This window comes from Perca fluviatilis, chromosome 21 (assembly GCF_010015445.1).
Source record: "Perca fluviatilis chromosome 21, GENO_Pfluv_1.0, whole genome shotgun sequence".
In the NCBI taxonomy this organism is placed as follows: Eukaryota; Metazoa; Chordata; class Actinopteri; order Perciformes; family Percidae; genus Perca; species Perca fluviatilis.
The window spans coordinates 3,619,087-3,632,354 of record NC_053132.1 but is presented as its reverse complement, the minus strand read 5'-3'; the positions used below and the strand labels follow the sequence as shown (position 1 = coordinate 3,632,354).

The 13,268-nt window shown below is 41.3% G+C and overlaps 1 protein-coding gene across 1 annotated transcript in view; it reads right to left on the bottom strand.

The window, feature by feature from the left end:
* Positions 1 to 11,175: 11,175 nt before the first annotated feature.
* The window catches only part of LOC120551583 (neoverrucotoxin subunit alpha-like), a 34,101-nt gene continuing 32,008 nt past the window's right edge, over positions 11,176 to 13,268 (bottom strand). Inside the window, exon 4 of the mRNA XM_039789069.1 lies at positions 11,176 to 13,175. Coding sequence (XP_039645003.1) covers positions 12,613 to 13,175 — 563 coding nt within the window. The 3' untranslated portion in view covers positions 11,176 to 12,612. The remainder of the gene's footprint in view (positions 13,176 to 13,268) is intronic.

Here is a 13,268-nt window from a genome sequence, read left to right as displayed (position 1 = left end):
GAGGTAACGAGGACTAACAAGGGACAGGTGATACAACAGGTGAAAGAAATCAGGGCAATCACAAGGGAGGGAAAACACAGGAAGTAAAACAGACAAGACAGAAAACCAGATGTCAAAAGAAAACAGGAAACAGAACACAACCGAAACCCACAATAATGACAGTACCCCCCTCCAAGGAACGGATCCCAGACGTCCAAAAACAACCCCGCCAACCCAGGGCGGGCCCGGAGGAGGGCCCAACAAGGAAAAAAAAAAAAAAGTCAAACGGGGCTCAGGGAACAGAGGGCCCTGGGGCACAGGGAACAGAGGGCCCTGGGGCACGGGGAACAGAGAGAGAACCCCGGGGGCACGGGGAACACAGAGCACACTGGGGGCACAGGGAACACAGAGCACCGGAGAGGCCTGGGGAAAAACAGAAGGTCACTAGGGGGGAAGAACTGAGAGGAGCCACTCAGGGGGAATAACCGTGAGGGGCCACTCGAGGGGAAAACAGACACTGGACAGGACAAACCTAACGGGACCGACTCAGACAAAACGGACAGACGAATCAGACAGGGCAGGCTCGGACACAGACGAGGACAGAACAGACTCAGACACAGACGAGACAGACTTAGACAAAACAGATGAGGACAGGACGGACTCTGATGGGACAGGCTCAGACACAGACGGGATGGACTGGGACAAAACAGACACAGACAGAACAGACTCAGACTGGACAGGCTCAGACACAGACGAGACAGACTGAGACAAAACAGACGAGGACAGGACGGACTCTGATGGGACAGGCTCAGACGGGACGGACTGGGACAAAACAGACACAGACAGAACAGACTCAGACAGGACAGACTCAGGCTTAGGGGCAGGGAAGGTAATAGGCACAGATACAGATAGTGAAGGGGACAGAGACGGGCACAGTGACAGGAAGGAAAACGGGCACGGTAACAGAGACAAGGATGGGCACGGTGACAGGGACAAGGATGGGCACAGTGACAGGGACGGAGACAGGCACAGTGACAGAGACAGATGTGGGGGCGCCTGAGACCGGCAAAGTCTTAGGGGTGGTCTCAGGGGCGCCGGAGACCAGCAAAGTCTCAGGGGGGGGGCTCCCGGGCAGTCTCAGGGGTGCCGGAAAACGGCAGAGGCTCAGAGGCGGTCCCAGGGGTACCAGAGACTGGTAAAGTCCCAGGGACGGCCCCAGGGGCGGTCCCAGGGGCACCGGAGGCCGGCAGAGGTTCCTGGGCGGTCTCATGGGTGCCGGAGACCGGCAATGTCTCAGGGATGGTTACAAGCCGGGATTCAGGGGGACAGCTAGCCGGCCGGGGAACTGAAGGGCTGCTGGCCAGCCGGGGATCTGGGGCGCTGGACAGCGCTGGAACACTTGGATGAATCATATCTAGTATTGCGGCGTATAAAACTTAAAAACTAATCCAAAGGCCGCAGCAGGCTAAGACATGTGGTTTTACACTGAAGACGCGTCACGCTGAACCATAAGGACATATTGATCATATCTAGTAGTGAAGTGTTTACCACGGGTAACATTTCTTTGAGTAGTCTCGTTGGGATGGGGTCTAAGAGACAGGTAGATGGCTTAGCTGAGGATATATTTAACATTAATTGTTGGAGGTCTATAGGATAAAAGCAGTCTAAGTATATGTCGGGACTAGTCATTCTTTCTATCGGTCCTGCATTTAAAGGTGAACTGTTAGAAGTTAAGGGAAAAAGGTGATGAATTTTATCTCTAATTGTTATAATTTTATCATTAAAGAAGCTCATGAAGTCATCACTACTCAGTGCTAGAGGAATAGATGGCTCAGTAGAGCTGTGACTCCCTGTCAGCCTGGCTACAGTGCTAAAAAGAAACCTTGGGTTGTTCTTATTTTCTTTTATTAGTGAAGAGTAATAGTCTGATCTGGCTTTTCTGAGGGGCTTCCTATAGGTTTTGAGACTTTCTTGCCAATCCAAACGGGATTCTTCCATTTTGGTGGAGCACCACTTACTTTCGAGGTTTCACAAGATTTGTTTTAATTTGCGAGTTTGGGAGTTATACCAAGCTGCTAGTTTCCTTTGCTTTATCATCAACTTTTTGAGGGGAGCAACACAGTCTAAGGTCGTCCGTAGGCAAGTCGTAGCACTGTCTACAAATGAATCAATTTGAGAGGGACTAAGGTTAACATAAAGGTCCTCTGTTATTTTAAAGCATGGCATAGAGTCGAATGCTGTTGGAATATCTTCCTTAAATTTAGCTATAGCACTGTCAGATAGGCATCTAGTGTAGAAGCTATTATCTAATTTAGTATGGTCAGGTAGCAAGAATTCAAAAGTAATTAAAAAATGATCTGATAATACCAAATTCTGCGGAAATACTATTAAATCCTCAATTTCAATACTGTATGCCAGCACAAGGTCGAGGGTGTGGTTAAAACAGTGCGTCGCCTTGTGCACACTGACTGAAACCGATTGAATCCAGTAATGAGTTGAAAGCAGTACCAAGGCCATCATTGTCAACGTCCACATGGATATTAAAATCACCTATAATAAGTACTTTGTCTGATTTAAGGACTAAACATGATAAAAACTCTGAGAATTCAGATAAAAATTCAGAATACGGACCTGGAGCCCTGTAAATCACAACAAATATAATTGGCTGTAATGTTTTCCATTTTGGATGTTGAAGATGAAGAACAAGACTCTCAAACGAGTTATAATTTAGTTTGGGGAATTTGAGTATTAATATGACTGGGAGGAGTGGCTTCATTTAGACTAACATATTCTTCATGGCCCAGCCAGGTTTCAGTAAGACAGAATAAATCAATTTTATTATCTGATATCAAATCGTTTACTTTACTGCTTTAGAAAACAGAGATCTAATATTTAATAGTCCACATCTAATTTTCCTATTTTGTTGTATCGTTGCAGTCGTTTTAATTCCAATTAGGTTGTTAAGTATAGCGCATCTTTTGTTTACCTTTGATTTAACCAATCTGAGCCGGGGGACAGACACCGTGCTTATTAGACTATGAGTGGGCGACTGCTCCAACGGAAGCACAGAGGGGCGCATTGCACTGCACCTCTGATTACTAATATCAAAGTTGGGTTGTCATGGTTTATGTCTGATAAACTCGGTCAGATTTTTTGATATGAGAGCGGCTCCGTCCCAGGTGGGATGAATGCCGTCTCTCTCAATCAGACCAGGCTTTCCCCAGAACGCCCTCCAGTTATTCACATAGCCCACATCATTAGCTGGGCACCACCCCGACAACCAGCGGTGGAAGGATGACGTACGGCTGTACATTTCATCACTGGTCAGGTTTGGCAGGGGTCCAGAGAAAGCTACTGAGTCCGACATTGTCTTTGCGTATGCACAAAGTGACTCAACATTAATTTTAGTGATTTCCGATTTACGAACATTACCACCTACGTGAAGTATGATCTTACTGTATTTACGGTTCTTTTTAGCCAGCAGCTTTAGATGGGTTTTGTATATCGCCCGCTCTAGCCCCGGGGACACATATGACCATAGGTGCTGTAGCCGCTGGGGCCGCCAAAACATATCGCAGTATAGAGCTCCCAATAACCAGAATTGGCTTCTCAGCGGGTGTATCACTGAGTATGGAGAAACTGTTAGAGAGGTGCTCCGGTTTAGAGTGACCGTCATCATGTGCACTCCCTGGTTTAGATCTAATGCTACGCTTCCTTCGGACAGTCACCCACTCGCCCAGCTACTCAGGGTCTGCCGGGGGACAGCTAGCAGAAGCTAAAGAAGCTATAGTATGTTGGCCCGCATGAGCTACATGGTGCTGGCTAGCTACGGAAGCATATGATTCCGATTCCATGGTGCAGAGGCGTGCCTCAAACTCACTAAGCCTTGCCTCCAGAGCAGCGAATATACTACATTTATTACATGTATCGTTATCACTAAAGGAGGCAGAGGAATAGCTAAACATTTGACACACAGAGCAAGAGAGAGCAGGAGAGGGGGAGAGGAAGTAGCCATTGCTAATGGCTAAGCTAAAGTAGCTAACAGCGTTTTAACAATTGTAAATTCAGCGAGTCAGTCGCTGTAAATGAAGCTAAATATAAGTGCTGGAGTAGAACAATTGTAATTCAAATGCAATCCAGGCAAATAGCCGCTAATTTAAACAATAAAGCAGAGTTGAGTACGTTTTTGCTGGAGCAGCAAACTAGCGTTTGTAACACAGGAACACCGGAAGTGACACAATACGCTTACTCTTACACGTCAGCGTCCTCCTTAAAAGTTATAGCTTCTGTTTCGGGGGAAGGGGGCTTTGCCTTCTCCTTGCCCTGTCACTGCTTGTTAAGGTAAGCTAGGTTAGCCCACGGATGTGCGCTTCTCAAATGTACTTTCAAATTCGTGGGATTTTTCTAGGGCTGGTCCGAATACCATTTTTTGAGCTTCGAAGCTTCGGTAGTAATGAGCATCGACAATTCGAAGCTTCGAAGAGAGGGGGCTGAACATATTATTATCTCTAATAAAGGCAGGAATCTCTATGTGTCTGTCTGTTTGTTTGCATTTTGATTATTTTGAGAACCTTTCATCCAAACGACTTCACAAGGGAGTGCAGCAGTGTCGTATTTGGTGCAACATAGACAGACAGGCCAGACGCGTTCAGAATTAATAAACTTTTAACCTCTCAAGGATCACCGTCCCGTCAACGGGACACTTTGTGACTGGGGCATGGCTGTAACCTCGATAAAACTTCCACTCATGAGCGTTTTTATAACTTTAAAGCATTAAATCTTCAAAATATACAGCCATGTACACAACTGTTACAAAGTAAAAGAAAATAAAACAACTCAGCCGTAATCTGCGCAGCCGAGAGTGCATGCATACCTGTTGTCATTGTCCTGTCAGCAACAAAGATGTAGGCTATTTTGACCAAAACTTGATTTTCATAAATCCCCAAGAGTCCAAGGAAATGTAATATCCAAGCTTTATATTCCAAAACGATCTCTTCGCCTCACAATGTTGAAGTTTCTGGCCGAATCACAACGGAAAAACGGGAAACAGTTTTCCATTTCTGCACTTTTTATCGCCGCTAGCTTCTCTGCCCAGCTTGCTAAATGCTCGAAGTGGGCGTCATCGTGTACCGACAGTCTCTTCTTCTTCTTCGTAGTTTATTGGCGGTTGGCAAACCAACTTAAATGTGCATTACCGCCACCAACTGGACTGGAGTGTGAACGAGAGATAAATGCAGAAAATAAATAAACCCCCCCAAAAAAAAAAAAGAATATTCGAATGTCAAATTTTAAAATCGAATACCAACCCACCGAACGAATATTCGAATATTCAGGTCCTGCCCTAGATTTTTCCCTTAATTGTCCACTTATTTTCCCACCTTCCACTGCGAGGCACTTGCTTTTATCTGACACAGTCACAATCAAATAGGACTCTGCTGCTTTCTTCCGACTTTCGGTACCGCCATGATACCAGGTGAGGGGTACGGCCGTGTTGTGTCCAATTTGCCGTGGAATGTCGGAATTACTGGGTTCCCAGTCGGAAACTATACATGTCTACGGCATAGACTGAATAAAACAGGTCTATATTCGGAAATGTCAACTCTGAAATATATAACGTTATTTGCTCTGTGAAAGACATTGACAAAGACGAAAACTAAGAACATTTAGTCGATCATTTTATTTTATTTTAGTTAGTTTTGCAAACAGACATTACAGTTTTAGTTTAGTTATCGTTTTTTTGTAACGCCTCGTTTTAATTTTTATTTCAGTTGACAATTTTTTTTCCCACCTAGTTTTCGTTATTTCGTTCGTTTTCGTTAACGATTATAACCTTGGCAGGGACAGCATTTTTTTTTTGCTACTGAAATAATTGACATTATGATAGAATACGTACACATATACAGCTCACGAGTGTGTAGTCAAAAGAGAGAAATACTGTATATTTCAGCGATTCCTACAGATTAAGAAAAATAATGAATTTTCTTAATAAATACATGTTATTCTTGGCTCAATTGTTCAGTGTCTTTGGGTTCAAATAAAATTACCATGATCCCATAGGCATACAAAAAAATTAGAAAGTGAAGTATTTTTAAAAACATCCTGTGGTGTGCGCAAGCGCCTTAATACCACGGGTTTACAGACACGTCTCTAATAATTGTGTATCACCTGGAACACAGCCAATAATCGAGAGACACACCCACAAAAGAGAGAAAACATAACTTAAGCCGTTGCACACCGTTCCCAGGAAACGTGCGTGCCCCAGCTCTTTGCCTGAGGGGAAGCCCACAGTCTCAGACTTTAAAAAACACTGGTTTAAGCTTTTAATAGTGTTTTTGTACATTAGCCCTTAGTATAGACCACGGTAGGATGATTATTCCAAAATCTAACTACATACAAGAATAGCTTTTAATGTGTTACAGTGTGTTATTTTCTATAATAATTTGAACTTGTGTAAATGAAAAAGCGCTTTATAAATAAAATGTATTATTATAAGTAATTATGTATGATTTATCTATCTTACTTTAGCAATTCAATTTAGTCAAGATATTTAAAGTAATTTCATGTGACCTATACTGACCAGTTTTTTTACATGGTTTAATGCAGGATCAATTGATCGGCACCTCTTCTTGACATCTGTACTACGTATAACAGATGTCAGGAAGATGTGCGTGAGACTGCATCTGTAAGATGTATAGGAGATGTTGGGACGATGTATATGAGCCTGCATCTGTATGATGTATGACATACGTTAGAACGATGTATATGAGTGCATCTGTACGATGTATGAAATACGTTGGAACGATGTATATATATATACACGTCGTGGAGAGAGCGGCTACATGTCATTGAAACATACAGCAGCGACGTCCCGGGGACGTCGTGCCAGTGAGCAAACAAGCAATCTACTACGTATCCCCTCCAAATTTTATTTACATACTTACTGGGTTGTATATGTCTGGTATATCGACGTTGTCCCCGAGTGCCGTAATGCCTGCCGTTTTGGATGTATTATTATATGTAGTCTATAGACCAGGGTTTCATACACTGTGCAAGAACAGGCCAAAATTATAATTCAATTTGCAACAATTCCTGAATGTCTGAGAAGTTTTTGCTTTTTCTCTGCCCGTCATCATGATACGGTGTAACAACTGCCAGTGTCATTCATACACTGATCAGCATTCAGGAGGTGCTTTGCATTGACTATTTATGGTTAAAAATGGGCGTGTACAGAGCGGGATAAGAGGCTGATTCACATACACACGCTTGTAGGTAATCTCTGATTTATAAAGGGAACATTGCTTACAGGTGTGCGTATACACGGTTTTATAAATCTGACTGTTTTTTGGCGCACGCCATTTTGAGCTTTTGGCCGTAGGTACACTTATAGTAAGGATCCTACGCACAGTTTTATAAATGAGACCCCTGTTGTTTCGGAGTACTCAGATAAACAGTGATTCATGGCCTACTGAGAAAAAAGAAAAAACAGTCATGTCCTGTCGACTGGTGTGATTAACGTAATAGTGTAGTAGACAGCGAAGCGGACTCGTATATTTTTATTTTTGCTGATGGTTTGAATTCAGTGCGACAAGGATCATCCAAATTACTTTGGATAACACATGTTTGCCGCTGTACAATGTTATAGTAATGTAGCTCAGCAAAAAATTCTTTCAGGAAGACCTAACAAGTAATCAGTCCCTCCTAAAGCAAATCAGTGCTGGAGGCATTCACCTTCCGATAAACCAATCAGGAACTAGGCTAAGGATCCCATAGGCCAATCACAGAGTCTCATCACTGGTTTAAAAAGCTGCTTCTCTCCCTGTGCTATCAGCTGTCATTTCAGGAAGACGTTGTCCCTCCTCATCCCCTTCCACCTCCCGTCCTGGTGGTTCTCCGGCTGTCGCTGCGATGCCTCCTAGGTCTGGCTTTCCGGCTTCTCCGCAAAGGCCAGTAAAATGTTTATGAATATGTAGCGAATCTGTTGACGTGGGTAAGTTGATAGGTTTACACGGCATCTGGACAGGCTCAGAAACCAGTAGGTGGAAAAACCAGAAGGCACATAACACCTGCTACAATTTTTTTCTGAGTTGTGAAGATGGCGTACTGCTTCCTGTAAATTACAAGACCAAAAAAAAATACACTTTTATAAAGCAACTCACCCGTTTAGCTCTGCCTCAATGAATCGCGCTGAAAGCAGCCGGGAATACAAATTTAAAACGAGATAACATGAATAAAAAGTAACCCCTCAGGGACCTAAACGATCGTATACAATGGAAAACGGCACCTCTGATTCATATTTAAAACATTTAACAGCCGTAAAATATAGAATCTTACCGATTTATGCAGCTAAAAGCTAAGGAGTTAGCCGTCACGGGGTTGTTTTTGGTGTCTTTCTAGCCTTTACAGGTAATTTTCTATCTAGCCTGGAACTTGTGCCTTTTTCGGGGTCGTTCAGCATTAAATCCAAACTCTTATATATAGTGGGAAAAATAGATAGATCACTCCAGTCTATTTCCATTCTACAGAGAAGAATGGCATCACTGTTTTGAGATTTGGCATACATTTGGTACATTTTAGTTTGTCCTTTATATGAGTTATGTGCATTATGTTTATTTTTGCACTGCATGACTCCAAATATATAGAACTGTTTTAGACAACATAAATGCTTGTGTAGCATTGCTGTGTGTGATATCAATAAATATGACATTTTGATTATTGGCATAAGTAAATGTCATGACAAAAGCGTCTGGACTTTTTAGAAAAAATGTATGTATTTTGTCAACTGTATAAGTTATGTTTATTTCTTCAGTTTGACTCCCAAGATATGAGAACTGATTTAGACAGGAGATTGGTTCAGCTTTTATTGCTCTGTGTGTGATATCAACATATATCTGTGAGATTAATGTTCGGTTTTATTTATTTATCCTGAAAAAAAAATAATGTTCATAGATTGTAGTGCTACTCCCTCTTAATCGATTAGTCGACTAATCGTCGTTTTGGTCTTAGTCAACTTAGATTTCTTTAGTCCATTAGTCATGTCTGATGCTTTTTTCATGCTGAATGACTTATTTCCAAGAAACGTATGAGCACATCACTGGTAAACACAATAATTAAAGTGGTGCTTTTGCATGACTCTTTGGAGTCAGTCAGATTTACAGATCTGTCGATTAAATCAACTAATCGATTAGTCGAAACAATTGAGTGAGTTTTAGTAGACTAAGAATTTCTTCAATTGAGCACAGCCCTAATAGATTGACTGTAGACAACAGGGTTGATGTTTTATAAGCTTTTTTAGAAAATAAAACCAGACAGACTATGAATTGTAAAAATGACCTCAGGTATGTGTGGCGAGTGGGACTCTTGGTGAGGAGCGCCTTTTTGGCCCGCTCAACACCCAGACCCAAGGAAGACACCAGCAACGCCACCTGGGGAATTTCACCCCGAGAATAGGATTTGACTACTTAAATAGTTAAATCACCAAAATACAGAAAGTACACAGGTTTGACTTATGCACAAAGCCAGAGACGTAGTTCCGTTAAAACAATGATTTTATTAACACAATTACTAAAACATCAAATATAAAAATACTATTTAAAATACCAGACCTTCACTTAAGATCCCTTAATCCTAGCTGCCTGGAGCCAAACAAAGGATTAACAGATAAATCATAAAGTTTCAACAGAAATTAGTCTTTTATCAGAACTTAAACAAAAAGAAATATAAATTTACCAAAAATCACGTAATCATAATTTATGATTTATAATCTCAATACACAGTAAGCACGGGCAAGCCAAAGAAAGGCAAAGATATCGTCCGTGTCACGATCACTCAAACACAGCCCCGTCGGACACTTTAGGCAACAGATCCTGGCGCTGAAAGGCGCGTAGAGGCGTTCAAAGCCTGGCGTGAGCTCGTGTGGTTACAACCCGTTGACAGTGGTTGAAACAAAAATCAGTTAAGACAAAACAGCAGCGTGGCAGAGAAGGGAGGGGCTAGTGCAGATACCAGCGCAAGCGAAGCAATTTTACAACCCTGGCGTGCACAAACAAACCAAATTCAGTAACGGTTTATGATTAAAGAAAATACACGCAATGCCACTGGCATACATACATAGGCTACCCGTCAGGGAGCTTCGCACCAATACACCCACAGTGCAGATAGTACAGCTACACAGAGCCTACAATAAAACGTCCAATTACTTAAACACTCATTCATTAAAATATTCAAAAGGGAGAAAGATTTGTCCAACCTACCAGCAGCAACACTCAACCCGGTTCCGTTACAGGAAGGATCGGGTTTGTAACAGGGAGACACTGCAAGAGACGATACACGCTGTAATGCCCATCTTAACACAAACGAGGCCTTTAGGTAACAAACAAATAAGCAAGCTGCATTAACTGTTGCACAACCGTGACTGCACCATGCAAAAGGACCCAAAGCAGAAATGTACTTCCAGCAACAAAGAGTGTCAAGAGGTCAAACCCCCTGCCTATATAGCATGCAGTTACTTCCTGATTGGTCCAGAGAGAGTGAGTGTGATTGAAACCACCTGCGACCAATCAACCTGCTACATATGGTAGAGTTTTAATGAGAATCAGTGCTAGCATTAGCAAGTTAGGCTAACAAGCTTCCACTTACATAATGGAATACAAACTTAATAGAAGATGGTTTCCCAAACTGCTGAATGACATCCAAATTTAGCAGTTGATGACAGCAGCCATCCTCTTAAAGTCAATGTGGGATCTTATTAAATATTACTTTCATGTGTGTTCTTATGACACTGTGAAGAAGGAAGGTTGTATAAAGTCCTCTGAGGATTTATGTTCTATCATTGTAGGATTCTTTGCATTAAATATGCTAATGTATCATGAACAATAAAGGTTATAATCTTTAGTACAGTCAAAGTTTTTATCTTTCTTTATTTTTTATTTATTTATTTGATTAGGACAATGCACACTAATGAATGCGCCAGTGTTAGCCTAGGCTAATTTTAAACTGTAGTCCTAGTTGCCTAGCATGCATGTCTTTATGGTGGGAAGAAATCGGAGCACCCGGAGGAAACCCACGCAAACACGGGGAGAACATGCAAACTCCACACAGAAAGGCCCGGGACGACCTGGGTTCGAACCCAGAACCTTCTTGCTGTGAGGCAGAAGTGCTAACCACTGAGCCTAAAAAAAATAAAGCAGCACACAGTGGTGAAGTCAGGTCTCCACTTTATTGAATATTCTGCTCAAGAAGAGAGGAAACATATCCAACAGGTGTTACAGTGTCACAGGAACCTGACATGTCTTCAGCTCTGTAAACAGCAGCAGGGTTTGCAACTAAATGGTGTTAACAGTGACTCCCCCGTTTCTTTTACATGACTTTTTTTGCATTGTGTTGAAAAAGCAATTGTGAATCAATATTAGCTGTTTCTTTATCAGCAAGTACAATCCAAAGTTACAATAAAAAGAATTATCTGGCATGTACCAATGGAAGTTTAAACTGCTAACCCTAACCCTTGTGGAGCACAGACTAGTTTAAGAAGAAAGCTGTGCATTGAATCAATATCAACTGATTTACAGAAAAATACATTTCTTCAACCCAAAGTTAAGGCTAAGGTACAGACTCAGAAAAACTAAATGATTCCTCTTATATTCTGAAAAGACAAATATTAAAAAAATACATCGCTAAGAAGAAAATGAACAAAATGCTAAATTAAACAATATGCACTTTAGGTAATTTATATCCCATCACTAACATGATAATTTCAACTAAACAAGTTAGTCATTTTTCTTTTACATCAGCTATGAGTAATGAGTTATATTTCAACAGACTAGTGTTAAAAAAAGCAATTGTGTATCAATACAAACTCTTTATCTTTAAGTATCAGGAAGTAGAATAAAAAGTTCAAATAAAAATAATTATCTGTGAATTACCAAGCAATCAAAGTACTAACCAGTTTGAGAAGAAGGCTGTGCTTCACATCAACATTAACTGATTAACAGGAAAATACATTTCTTCAACTCTATAAACATCAGCAAAGTATCCAACATCTAACATCAACTCTCTCCTCAATACAGTAGTCAATGATTGAACCCAAAGTGGAGGTTGAAGTACAGACGTGTCTTTAACAGAAAAACTTGTAGTCTGGAAACGATTTAAAGACAGTACTTCACAAAGAAGAAAACAAACAAAATGCTAAATAAAACCACTTCTATTACATGAGCTGTGAGTTATATTTCAACATACAAGTGTTTACAAAGCAATTGAGTCTTGATATAAGCCCTGTATCTTAAATGTCAAGTAGTAAGCAATGAAAGTTTAAACTGATAATACATTTGTAAAGTACAAGCCAGTTTTAAATAAAGGCTGTGCATCAAATCAACATGAACTGATAACACACACACACACACACACACACACACACACACACACACACACACACACACACACACACACACACACACACACACACACTCACTTGATGATTACATGATCAATTTTGCTGGTGTCTCTGGGTTTGAATATAATGTTTAAATTTGTGAAGCATGGTCGAGATAAAATGTGATGTTCAGTTGTTCTTTAAACTTTAAATGTAAACCCATATTCCTACTGACAGAACAAGAATCTGAGAAGTATTTGTCATTACTCCTATTCAAATGGACACAGATACGCATTGTTTTGTTGACAATAGACCAAGAATCCTGGGTAAACAGGCTCAGTGAATGTGGTGCGAATGGTGTAGAGGTGCCTCAGTGTGTTAGAGGAGACTCTGTAGAAGGACAGAGTGCCAGCAGGCCAGTCCAGATACACCCCAACTCTGTTACAGCCATCAGAGGGATAAGGCTTTCTCCACACGTTCTCATTATTTTTCAATGCAAAAAGTGTGTGACTGTTGGATTTGTTATTTTCAAAAGCCCATGATAAGGCATTACGTCCAAACTGGCTCTCTAAATTGTTTGATTTTCTTTCAATTTCCCTGTATGCGACAGCAATATTAACACAACAATGATTGTCAGAATTCAGTCTCCACTCTACCTCCCAGTAATGTTGCCCAGATAAGCTCTCTTTGCACAACACCTGGTGTGTTTGTGTAAACCTCTCTGGGTGATCAGGATATGACTGCCGTGCTCCATGTGTTGCCTTCTTGTTTCCCTCAGACAGAATGACGTTGTAGTTTGCAGTGTTTGGGTCCAGGTTGAGATCACAGGCATCTGATGGAGAGACCAAAAAAAAAATGAGTTATCAGTTATTCTGATGGTCAAACAGGTTTCTGGAGGAGAGTTATTAGTACAGAATGTTTTTGA